At 36.1% G+C, this 13814-nt stretch overlaps 1 protein-coding gene across 2 annotated transcripts in view; it reads left to right on the top strand.

Moving 5' to 3' along the window:
* The window catches only part of LOC133518352 (OCIA domain-containing protein 1), a 32454-nt gene extending 20026 nt beyond the window's left edge, over nt 1-12428 (top strand). For both annotated transcript variants that reach the window (XM_061852026.1, XM_061852034.1), the window contains exons 4-6: nt 5172-5314; nt 9241-9352; nt 11804-12428. In XM_061852026.1, coding sequence (XP_061708010.1) covers nt 5172-5314; nt 9241-9352; nt 11804-11909 — 361 coding nt within the window. In that variant the 3' untranslated portion in view covers nt 11910-12428. The remainder of the gene's footprint in view (nt 1-5171; nt 5315-9240; nt 9353-11803) is intronic.
* Nucleotides 12429-13814: the final 1386 nt, after the last annotated feature.

Genomic DNA, 13814 nt, shown 5'->3' with positions numbered 1-13814 from the left:
GAGGATTGGAAAGCTAGAGGGGAGGCCTTTGCCCAGCAGTGGGACTCACAAATAGGCCAATAAAAAAAAAACAAGTGGCCCGACTATTAAAACACGCAATACTCATAACGGACCAATTGCAATTCGTCAAAGTTCAGGTCTTGTTATCTTGGACGAGACTTCATTTGACCATGTTTAGTCAATTTAAACCACCCGAACTACGATTGATCTATTATAAAATGAGGCGCTGTGATTGGCTGTAGCGTTGTCACTTGAAAATACATGTCAATAGAAACCAACTCTAGATAGACGGTTTCATGCAATATAGCAAAATAAAAAAATGCAATATTTTAAATGCAATATTTTTGTATGATCATTTATTATTTTATTTTAAAGGCTTATTATTTGTTCGTTTATCGCACGCGTTTCAAGGCAAAGCCTTCGAACCAATTAAGTAATACATTGTGTCGTTCATCTTATAGGGCACCTGCGACGTTTAGTTAGGTGGCACAGATATATGTCAGATGTAAATTAATGTAAATTTGATAATTCAAAATTGGAAATATACAGCCGACATTTTGGATTTAGCTCTGATTAATATAAAAACCGATATCTGAGGATCCCAGAGGCCTTTTATTATGAATTTGAGAACAACATTTAAAAAATAAAGCCGCGTGTTGAATTTTAGAATTTTTCGTCGGATCAAGGTGAAAATAGATATCTGAGGACCCGAGCGACCTTTCATTATGATTCTGAAGTCATATTTGGTAAAAGCGCCCTCCATCTTGAATGAAACGCGCGACATCTTGAATATCTCCATTTTTGCTCTTATCATGATCATCATTCATCATATAAAGGCAAACACGGAGAAATTTAAGATGTCAGGCGTTTTTGCCAAATTAGACCTCAGAAACCTAATGAAGGGTCGCTCGGATCCTTAGATATCGATTTTCATCTCGATGAGAGCCAAAATGCAGAAATCCAAGATGGCGGCCGTTTGTTTCTATTTTGACCTCATATTCAATATAAAGGCTCTCTAGGATCCTCAGATATCGACTTTCATCTTGACCAGAGCAAACATGCAGAAATTCGTATTGAATACGTCGTCATAGGAACAGTTTGTATGGGAAATAGTTATTTGTACTACAAGAATGCAAAGTTTGATATTTCTTCGAGTGTTTGTTTTGAGTCCCGTGCAAGCGAAAGATTCTATAATAGATTAACGAGCGTAGCGAGTGAATCTAATTTAGAATCTTGAGCGTAGTAAGGGACTCAAAAGCGCACGAGATGTAAATAACTTTGGTCTCGTGTAGTACACAAAATTTTTCACGTCAGCCATCAAAAAATACAACCTGAAAAAATGTAATCCAGACGCACGGATCACTATTTCACTCATGTTTTCTGAAGGTATTCTAACAATTAACTTTAATTACCGTAATAAAACTAAACTAAAGAAATTTCAATAAAATAATACGAAAATAATGAATTAAGTGACGAACATCAATTGACAGGTCAATCGACAACTTTTTTTTTTGTAAAAAAAAAACTTTGTAAGATACGGTCCGAATTGCGGATATTTGTCAACTATAGTAGAGATCGTTAAAAGTAGTTAAGTAGAATTATTTCCTGCGTAACAATTGCGTAAATTTGTACAAGTTCATTGTTTTGATTGTATAATAAAATACGCAAAATATGGTGTTTTTATTAAATTTTAAACTTTTATTTCAGTAATAAATTATTACGAATGAAGACTAGTAGGGTGTTTTGGAACGATGCGGTCTGACTTATTTCGGGGGTCTATTATAAACCGTCAATATACCATTAATTACGTATGCACTTTTTTGTCTCTTTCTTTTTGCTAATGACGAGAAAGGGACAAAGACAATAGAATCCAAATATTTCGAACTTGTATTAGGACCCGCACGTTGAAATGACATTCGAATCTAAAGGTCACTTGAATGTTATTTTGTCTCACTCGGTGAGCAAAATGCGATTTTGCTCACTGTTTTTAAGCAGCAAACTACCCTTGTTCGAGCTGCTGACGTGAAAATAAAATATCATTATTTGTTTTACTATTTTCCTCACATTCTTTCCATACATACATAGGCTACAGAGGCTGCTTACCATCAGGCGGGCCGTATGCTTGTTTGCCACCGACGAAGTATAAAAAAAAAAATATTTTTTCACCGTTCAAACCGTCCCTGGACCTAGAAATATTCCAATAGCAAAATTAGCCAAATCGATCCAGCCGTCCGCGAACTTAACGAAAAGTTATAAATAGCAGCGAGATATCGGGACTTAGTAAGAAAATACACATAACAAACCTCCACCTACAACGGCGATTCGTATTTACTATCACAAATTTAAACTATTAAAACAACAACCTGAACAAATTAAAAATGAAAGTTTCTTAATATCGATGGTTGTTTAAAATGCATAATATCATCCCCATATAAAGTCTCTTGTGATCTAGAGAAATCAAAATAATATGACCCTAGCTTAACTAGACGTGAAAAGTCATCCCATATTTTTTCCAGTGCTTGTTGGAACGACAAGCACATCATTTATCCGCACAATAAGGCATATTTCTTTTGTTAAAGATATAATTTGAATACTTCTTACTATATACTTACTTTACTCTTTGCTTCTTACTATGACTGTGACAACGGGCCGCCATTTGCGAACTAAATAGCTCCGCGGCACAAAGTTGACGCCCCGCCCGCTTCGGCACAATGTGTGTGGGGTCATTTTGCAGAGCTAGTTCGTCATCTATGTGTAAAATAGCACTTTTTGAGCAACTATATTAAAAATAATATTATATCTACCTACTGTTTCTAATCTCTATTGAATGAATGAATTGTTTGAAAGGTTTTCAATTTGCCGTCCAAAGTAGTACCTAAGTCATATGTATACATCATGGAAATAGTACGTTAAACGTGTGACGTTCTGTCTTTGGAAATGCGTACAATATTGTGTAGTGTATGTATCTGAAACGCGCACTTTTTAACCCATTCATTGCCGAAGACGCGAATTCGCGTCCTATGTATGTGTAATCGTAATGCCGAGGACGCGATTTCGCGTCCTCGAGTTATTTGTTTTTTTTTGCTAGAAAACAACTGTACTTAAATGCTGATACCAAAATGTTACTTTATTTATGAAGGATAATATTATACTGTTGCTGGTTTTTGGATTCAGTGCATCTGTAATTTTCATAATTCTTATCTCGGATGCCGAAGACGCGAATTCGCGTCCCATGTTATGTGTAATCGTTATGCCGAGGACGCGATTTCGCGTCCTCGAGTTGTGTTTTTTTTTGCTAGAAAACAACTGTACTTAAATGCTGATACCAAAATGTTACTTTATTTATGAAGGATAATATTATACTGGTTTTTAGATTCAGTGCATTTGTAATTTTCATAATTCTTATCTCGGATGCCGAAGACGCGAATTCACGTCCGATCGTAATTCCGGGGTCGCGAACTCTACTAAGTAGCAAACCAATTTGCATAATGAGAACTCTATTCTATGTGCTATATATACGTACGAACGTTATATACTAATAATCATTGTGAAAATATATAAATATATATATATTCCGTCAAACGGTCGTAAATGCAACCCTGCATAATGTGGTTATAAAAAATTAACAAGAAATTGTTCAAGTTTGTTATTGATTTTGTAACTCTGCCTACCGCAATTCGGGCATAAAGGCACAAGATTATGTATGTGTAGTGTATGTTATAATTATAACGTAATAATACTTATAATGTATGCACGTATTATAAATAAATAACTATACATAAAGAAAAGGTTTCCAACCAGTGATGTTTTTTAAATATTGATACTAATTTGCAAAAACATGATATTAGTCTAATTACTAATAATATATACCTATATCTATCTATTATCAATAACTGAACTGCTAAATATTTCATAAAACAATATCAAAACACTTACCATTTTTGTCCATTATCTAAACACTTGCTTTAAACACTTTCTTTAACTTTTATAATCTTACTAAAAACCATTAAAAACTCATATACGTCTGAAGTATACGGCCGTGACGTCTATACTGAATACGTTTTCGACAAAAACTGTTTTTAGGCGCAAAAATTTCACTTACGATGCCGAAAACGCGAAATTGCGTCCTTGACAACGTAATGCCGCGGACGCGAATTCGCGCCCTTGAAATAGGTTAACCTAATGCCGCGGACGCGAACTCGCGTCCATGAAATGTTAACGTAATGCCGCGGACGCGAATTCGCGTCGTCGCGTGGAAGGCGGCGGCACTGCGTGATGAGTAAAAATATGAGGCGTCGGCAATGAATGGGTTAAGCGCGTTGTCATCGCTCCCGGTACTAATTGATGGCGAAGGCGTATCTATACTAAATCGTCAGGTGACAACCGAAACTCACGGCCCAATTCGAACGCATAAGATTTCACACCGATACGATACTGATCTGCCTGGTCAAAAGTGCCAATTCATCAAACAAAAACGTCACTTTTGACGTCTTTTTCATCAAACCCATACGTGTACCTATGGATAGGTCTTCTAAACTGAATAGTTTGCGCGAGAGACACTTCCAAAGTGGAAAAATGTGTCCCCCCCCCCCCTGTAAATTCTAAAATAAGAGAATTATCATTATTATCAACCTAAAAAAATATATGATGTACATTACCATGCAAACTTCCACCGAAAATTGGTTTGAACGAGATCTAGTAAGTAGTTTTTATTATTACGTCATAAAATTAAAAAAAAAAATTTTTTTTTTCAAACCCATACGTGTATCTATGGATAGATCTTCAAAAATGATATTTAGGTTTCTAATATCATTTTTTTCTAAACTGAATAGTTTGCGCGAGAGACACTTCCAAAGTGGAAAAATGTGTCCCCCCCCCCCTGTAACTTCTAAAATAACAGAATGAAAAATCAAAAAAATATATATGATTCACATTACCATGCAAACTTCCACCGAAAATTGGTTTGAACGAGATCTAGTAAGTAGTTTTTTTAATACGTCATAAATGGTACGGAACCCTTCATGGTCGAATCCGACTCGCACTTGGCCGCTTTTTTTATTCTTTAGTACTTAGTCCTTTTATTATGTTTATAAGATTTAATTTAATTACTTTTAATTCATAGGCTAGTATGATATAATTTTATAGTAAATATTTCTGTGTCATAATTACAGAGGTGGAAACATACAAAACACTCCGAGCATGTTCGGCGCCGGCCCTAACGATATTTACTCGGACGCGGGCCCCGGCAGCTCGCTGGACCTGGACACCGACCGCCCGGTCTTCAGCGATGATTCTTATCGCCCCGATAATGAAGGTCAGATTCTTATGACGTGTCCAAGACTCCACTCGCTCGGATGAAGTTTAAATATTAATTGTACGCATAACCTTATGGTCCGAGGGCACGTCACTGTCCCAGTACTAACATGTCATCATTAAAAATAGATATGTCATCAGCAATAGAGCTGATATATCTATTGGGCTATAGAGGTAAGGAGAACAATATCTTATGTTATGGGAGAACTGTTGCAAAAGTGTCTAGCTGGCAGCTGTAAATAATAATTCGAAATCTCTCCGGTGGCGCTAGAGTAGTACGAAGACATGACATGAACTTATGTTATTGACGGAGTGAAGTGCGCTGTCAGTGATTTGTTTTTTTTTGTTCAAAGTCAAAAATGTGTTCGCGATGTATTGTGACGCCATCGCCACCTATTTTACTCTTTTTATATACTTATATAAGTTTTTTGATGGACACTTTTCACACACATGGATTATTCTCCTAACCTCTACCCTTCATATATGTATTGGACATTTGCATGGGGAGGCCTGGGACGCTTCCTTTGGGTACATATGGTTATACAACATTTAAGACTGATATTGTAATACATATATCGTATCACATTGAACATTTCGTATTTACTACGATTACGGATTATTCCCACTAGTTACCACTATACCATATCATAAATTAATAAAATAAATTTTCATATAAACTTAAATTTTTCCTTAGAATGTGAGTACAGGTGCTTCTTCGAACGCCTCTGAGCTTTCATCTAGATGAACACTGAGCGGACGGCTGTGCGGGCCGCGATCCGCGAATATCATTGTTTTCGAATTGTTATTTTTAGATAGTTTTCACAAAAAATTAATCGATTAATTTGATCAAAAATAAAACCATGCATCTTTAGAAGTAATTTTCATTTTAATAGCTTTTATGCAGAAATAGTTTTTTTTAACGGTGCGTTTTAGACCTATGCTCATTTAATCAGGTTTTAAATCGGTGAAGTTACTAGAGAAAAGCCTAAAGGTTGCTTTTCATATTTTTGGCAACCATTTTATGATCTAAATAAGTTGTTGGCAAATATTCTATTTTTGGTACAAACTTTTATCGCTGATTGCACTTTTCTTACCACAGGCAACTAATACTCATCGAGACAATTCTAAAAACCTCAAACACAATTAGGTTGCATTGTTTCATCATAGAGTTCCTATGGCATCCTCCTGTCTCCATCATCAGATCAGCTCGATGGTACCATAATATTGCATGGTTACCCGACTTACATACCTAGTTGGTTACTAAGTTCTGGTACTCGATTTGCAACATCTTTATTTCCGTTAAAACGAATGCTACCGAAAAAATAAAAAATGACATAATGTGGTGGATTTGTGAGCTATAATTATATACCACACATAACGCTTATCTCGTCGTATCTATAATGAATTGGGGTCTAAAAGACAATCGTATCGCAGTACTTGCGTTGCACAAATGTGGGCATCCGCCAAACATGATTTTGAAGTTGCTTGAAAACCTAAAAATGAACAAACAATTTGTTTATCGCACAATTAATAGATACAATAGTACTCAGAGCTTCGATGACCGTAAGAGGTCTGGAAGACCACGCACCGTCGGACCTTAGCTCTAATAAAGGCAGTGAAGGCGAGAATTGCAAGAAACCCCGTCCGGAAGCAAAAGTTGTTGGCAATACAGATGTCTGTGAAGAGAAGCTCCCTAAAAAAAGTTATCAATGAAAACCTTGGACTACACGCTTACCGCAGACAAAAAGGTCATTTGCTTAATGGACGATTAAAGACTATGAGGCTAGAGAGAAGTCGCGTGCTATTGAAGCGGTACGCACAAAATGGCCACCGTAAAATACTATTTACAGATGAAATTTTTTTTACCATTGAAGAATGTTGTAACCGCCAGAATGACAGAGTGTATGCAAAAAACAGTCAAGAGGCGATTGCGGCTGTTCCGAGAGTGCAACGAGGCCATCATCCCTCTTATGTGATGATTTGGCTGGGTGTGTCATACTCAGGGCTAACACAGGTTCATTTCTGTGAAAAAGGTGTGAAAACTGGGGCCAAAGTTTACCAGGAAACCGTTCACGAACCAATAGTTAAGCCCTTAAGCCACACCCTATTTCAAAACCAGCCATGGGTCTTTCAACAGGACTCAGCTCCTGCACATAAGACAAAAACAACTCAAGCCTGGTTTCGAAGGAACAAAATTGACTTTTTTGCCCACGAAGAAGGCTGGACTGGATTATGCGATAAGTCAGGTTATTGAGAAGAAAGCCTGTGCTAAACCCCACACAAATCTTGACTCCCTCAAGCGGGCCATAGTCAAGACAGTGACGGAATTAGACATGACAATCGTGCGTGCCGCAATTGATGACTGGCCTCGTCGTTTGAGGGCCTATGTCAAGGCCAGAAGAGGCCATTTTGAATGATACTGTCATATGTAATTCCTGATTTTGTGTACTTCATTTTAATATATAGTTTATTCAACTTTCGTTCGTATATTTTATAAAGATTATTTGCAGTAACAGAATTTAGTAACCAACTAGGTATATGTATGCAAATGTTTAGCTGAATTGGAAATCGGCAAGTTAAATAAAAGCTTGTAAAAGCGCAAAAGTTCAAAAAAGAAAAAGCGCTACGTTTCTTCAAGAATTTCTGTATCTGCACCTTATCTATTATAATGTTTAATGTTTACCGGTAACCGGTAATAGTAGTTTATGTGACTGCTACATAATGCCTAATGGCGTAATTTATAAACGCGTTACTGGCCTGAATTAGCTATGAATCGTTTGTCTTTATCTGTCATTTTGACTGATGTATTTGTCAGATATGGATCAAACATAATTTAACAAAATCAGGCCCGTAAAGTTTTATGAATAAGGGGGTTATTATGTAGAGTTACTTACATTATTTTATCTACACATATTACAAACTTTGTATGATATGTTCACTAACCCAAATTACAGCCAACATTGGGGCATCGTTGCTCTTTTGGCGGAACTTGCGGATATGTGGCGGCGCCGCCTAAATATCTTAAAAACAACAAAACTCATTTTATACCTAAAACTACTAATATTTGTGTAGATAAAATTGTTTAATTATTTTTGACCAATTTTTTAAAGTTGTTTCCTAAATCATTGGTTTAAAGAATCTTTTTTATTACTCATAAGAATATTACAAATCACTTACTTACATGAGTAAAACATACTTATACTAATAATTAATCATATTGACGATTAAATTTTTATCTATTTATAACATTAAGTGCAAATTAAAAAACATTAATCGAGTAATCGACGTATAATATTTTTTTTAAAGCACTAAATATATTTATGTAGTTATTTCAATAATAGTTATTTGTATTAGTATTGAATACTAACCAAATTTTGGCGATAACTACTGAAAAAAAAAACCCAGTTGTTAACAACTTGGTGGTAACTAGTGGGCGAATAATCCACGATTAACGTCGAACCCGTAAGGGATATTGGTGACAATCACTCTAGTGGTAACAGTTTATGTAGATGAAAAAGTTAGGTACTTATGTAGACGAATAATCGATATAGGTCGTTTTTTTCGAATTCCGCTCGTACACTGTGCTCCCGACGATGACGAAGAGAAATTAACCCTTTGAACGCTTCATGTCATGACAAACATAACTCAAACGCCAAGATCCCGGGCGCATGGGAGCTAAACTTTATTGGAAAGTGTGAAGGTTACTTTGACAGCGTCCGCCATGACACCTATAGTTGTCTTTGGCGCTGTGGGCTTGACTAGTAACGACGCCTTTAGGTGTCATTGGCGTTCAAACGGTTAAACTTTCCCATTCTCGTCTTCCCGTAATGTGTGGGTCACTGCACATTGTAGATTAAATAGCGATATTTTCTTTTGCAGAGAAGTTAAAAAAGGATAAACAAAAACCGTGAAAATTGGTCATTTTAGGTGGAGGTTTCCCCTCGTTGGACCCGGACAGGAAGCGCCCTGCTCTGTCTTACGACGACCTCAGGCGCAGAAACCGCGGCGAGTACACGGAGGCTAGGCAAGACCCGTACAGGTAACATTAGTATTCGTAGGTACTCATTGAATATCACGTCTAAACTCATCAACGTTTACACCACATATCCATTACATCTGGGCCCTGTGTCTCTAAAAGTACAAGCTTTGTATTATAAGTGTGTATGGTAATGCTTGTATTTCAATATTTTTCACAAGTTTCTGTTTCATGTAAATGTATATTGTTACAAGAGCGGAATTACGGATGTAGTGCATAATTGTATCCATCATATTATCTCGGAAACGTTCGTATTTGTCATGTTAGTTCAGTCAATGTCAGTACTTTTTGTACTGAGACTGACTAAAATAGCAAGACATGTTCGTAAATTTCCGTGAAAATACGATGGATAATAATTATGCTCTAGACCTGTACAAGAGTGTTCCAAAAACAAATAGTTGACAAATACAAGTAGGTATATTATATATAAGTATCCAATAACGAATGCTCAATGAAGAGGGAAATGATTGGAACACAATATTTGACTTCGTAACGTTGTATGGATTAGTTAGGAGGTGAACATATTAAAAATCCACAGCCGTGTAGCCCTTGGGCTGGGGAAGAAGAGGGGGAGTTTGAAAGTCCTATTTTTGGGTTTTCGATTATATCTCGAAAATTATGTGTCTTAGCAACATGGTCACTTATACAAAATGAAAGATGATTAAAAGGTCTAGCAGGCTAAGGAAGGAGAAGTGGCCCCTGAGACGAATATCGGATTTTTATAATGTAATTTTGTGGCTATCTTATAATATAGAAACTACCATGCGAAAAATCAATTGAATATAATTGGTGCACACATACTTTAAAAAAAAAGTCAACGAAAGCAACTCGAGTCTTGCAACCTTTTTTGCCAGCCATGCGTCAAGTTCAAAATAAACACTGTGTAGTAACTAATACTATTTGCAGTTTATGTGATTTTTTCTATAGTTGTACCTATGGAAGGTGGAGGTAAGGAAAGAAATCTCCATATACCAAAAAGTGTCATCAAAAACCTTAAATACAATACCTAGAGTACTTGACCAAAAAATCAAATGATAGACAGCGCACTTCACTCCGTCAATAACGCTTAGGTTCTTAGCTACTCTAGCGCTACTCTGGAGAGATTTGGAACTATTATTTATAGCTGACAGCTGGACACTTTTGCAACAGTTCTACCATAAGAGATTTCTCTCCTCTTAAATCCAAACTCCATAGTTGTACCTTTACAAATACTTGTAGAAAAGAGCTGTCAAAAAAATCTCTGACATCATGACTCATTCTTTGTAGCTATAATTTGGTTTGATTGCTCTACCTTATATAGTTCAGGAGAAAAATGACTTTGAAAAATGTGTCCATAAAATGACGTTTTAGACATTATCTCGGTCACGGTTCAAGATAGGGCGCTGAAAGTTAAGGTGTTTCTATATAATAAGAGCCAACAAATGACATTATAAAAATCCGATATTCGTCACAGGGGCCACTTTTCCTTCCTTAGCCTGCTAGACCCTCTGTTACAAGTTTTATTTTGTCAAGTTTTCCGATATCTTGTATAGTTTGTGAGATATTCGCTCTTGAATGTTTATCAATTTTATCTTTTAGGCCGTGTTTGGTATCCTTTTCGTATAAATCGGGGTTGCCAAATTCAATTATGGTATTGACACCTTTCCGAAGTAAAAACTATAAACTCTAAACTAATACCCTATTCCATTTGAACTTAACAGATTAAACATTAAAGGTACTAAATCCTGGCGTAATAAAAATAATTGTACCTTAGCGTTTTTTCTTAAAAATTAAATCAATAACTTGAAAAATTATAACGCCTGCAAAATTGTAATAGCAAGCAAAATATAAAATGAGTAAAACTTGGAAACCACAAATAAAATGACTCGTATTATAATTGAATGTGAAGGTACAAAAAAGGTACAAAAATTTGGCTTTTATAGAATTTATCAATAACCACGGGAACATAGCGTAATAAAGTACACCCGCCATTCTGACTGTCAGGATGGCGGGTGACCTGTTTTTTTATGATAACTTTACGTACCGTGAGGTACAATTTTTTTTAAACGAGGTACTAAATAGTACAAATTAGGTACAAAAATATGGTATGCTTTTCATTTGATTTTATTTAGGTACACCCGCCATTCTGACTCTCACTAAAAAATATCATCGACTTTGATAACATAGGTATTGCGCCCTACCAGTAATGGCTGTAATTACCGCTGCCCTATGTTAAATTCAATTCAACACGCCATATTTTGGTGGCTTTGCTTTCAAACTCGGATAAATCCACTCAATCGGTAGAGTAGATCCAGTGGCGGATTTGCAGCCTTAGTCGCCCTAGGCCCCTTGTTAAGTACTAGCCGCCCTTTCCTCAGCACCTTTCTATATAGACTTGCCGCCTTTGGCCCGGGTCTACTACAGCCTTAGGGCCTAATAAGGACCTTACCTAATAAAGGACACGATTTCTTTCAGAGTTGACCCGAACACAGTGCCGCCAATAACGCGCGCGACCCCGGTGCTCGATGCTCCGCCGCCCGCTCCGCGGAACACCAACAAGTACGGCGACGTTATGGATTAATACAATGGCATTTACACCACTCGCTTTTTGAATGCATGAGCCGATAACTGCAGTGTGTAAATAATATACTGACAAATATTTCAACAGTTGGCTAGCATTCGCTGAATATATTCAGGCTCCTCATCATGAAATCATTATGAAGTTATAGATTTAGCACGCAATATGTAATTAAACAATAAAAAAAATTGTAAAGTCATTTATGACTAAAAACTGCCTATTGTTGTTTGTTTGATTTATATATTGCGATTTTACTTTCATAATAGATCTTTAAAAAAAAGTTTTTTCTGAAGTATCAAAAATGATTTTATTTGTCTTTCCTACGGATTAAAATATGCGTAGTCTGTTTTCGAATGATGTTGAAGTGATACATAATTGAAAACAGCTAGATTTTATAACTGGAAATACATCAAACGCCTACCATACTACTCGACACAAATTCCATAAGGTTGGATATGAATATCCGACCATAGTTACATTTTAATAAGACGGGAATAAATAGTAAATTATATTTCATCTTGACTATGGTATTTCTTTCATTATTAGTTTCCGTGTTAAGTACATAAAATGCACAAGGTTGGATTTTATGATTTTCTTTATTTTTGTGAAGCATAAAGCATTATTTTTACATTCGTCTTTTTCCATATTCATGCCTCTCAGATGTTTTTGATTTTGTGGCTGGCGGTAAGTGACTTGAAATTTTATGTATCTAAAATGTGGACACACTGTAAGGTGTGTATTAGTTGATACGACGTTTTGCCTATAACTTTAGCCGATTCGTTGGTGGTGGCCTGGAATAATACTATATAATATAAAAGCCTAATTTTTAGCTCGATGTTGGAAATATATAAAGTTTGCTTATACTGTTTCGTCCAATATTATTGCAGTTTACCATTTATCAGCTATCGTGACCTATTTTTATCGTAAATATAATTTTAAAGCAAAAAACGTGAACAAAATAACGGAATAGTATGGGAATTGACAGAAATACACGTAGAATTTTTGCCATATTTGGCCACATCAAGCGCTGTGATCGTTACGGTTTCCGCTTCTTTTTTCAAATCTGACCATATGGAACTCGAGGCGAGACAAATGCAATGTGTTATTACTGGAGTGTTTATGCCTTTATACTTTTTAGGGTTCTGTACTCAACTAGGAACCTTTATAGTTTCGCCATGTCCGTCTGTCTGTCTGTCTGTCTGTCTGTCTGTCCGAGGCTTTGCTCCGTGGTCGTTAGTGCTAGAAAGCTGAAATTTGGCATGGATATATAAATCAATAAAGCCGACAGTCGTACAATAAAATCTAAAAATTTAATTTTTTTTAGGGTACCTCCCCTACACTTAAATTGGGGGTGATTTTTTTTTTCGCTTCAAGCCTAGAGTGTGGGGTATCGTTGGAAAGGTCTTTCGAAACTAATAGGGGTTTTCAAGAAACATTTTTTTGATAAAGTGAATATATTCGGAGATAATCGCTCCGAAAGAAAAAAAAATGTGTCCCCCCCCCCTCAAACTTTTTGAACTATAGGTCCAAAAAAATATGAATAAAATCGTGGTAGTACAGCTTAAGAAAGATGAAAACTATAGCGGACATGATCAGTTTAGCTGTTTTTGAGTTATCGCAAAAAGTTTTCCCTTCATAGTAGAAAGACTTACTTTAATTAGGTACTGATATTTGTTTAACTCGGGTGAAAGGTACCGTTTCATCCCTTGGTTAACAATTTACTATACTTTAAGCTCCAGTTAAGCTTATTGTGACGGAAGAGTAACTACGGAACCCTACACTCAGCGTGGCCCGACATGCTCTTGGCCGGTTATTATGAATTGAGATTCCCATTCTTACATATATCTAATGCAAAAGAACTATTTATTGGTTGCCAGAGGCGAATTAGCATACCTACAAATAAAAATT

Source organism: Cydia pomonella, chromosome 1, assembly GCF_033807575.1.
Source record: "Cydia pomonella isolate Wapato2018A chromosome 1, ilCydPomo1, whole genome shotgun sequence".
NCBI classification, from domain to species: domain Eukaryota; kingdom Metazoa; phylum Arthropoda; class Insecta; order Lepidoptera; family Tortricidae; genus Cydia; species Cydia pomonella.
The sequence above is the reverse complement of the archived record's forward strand: the minus strand, read 5'-3'. Positions and strand labels throughout refer to the sequence as shown.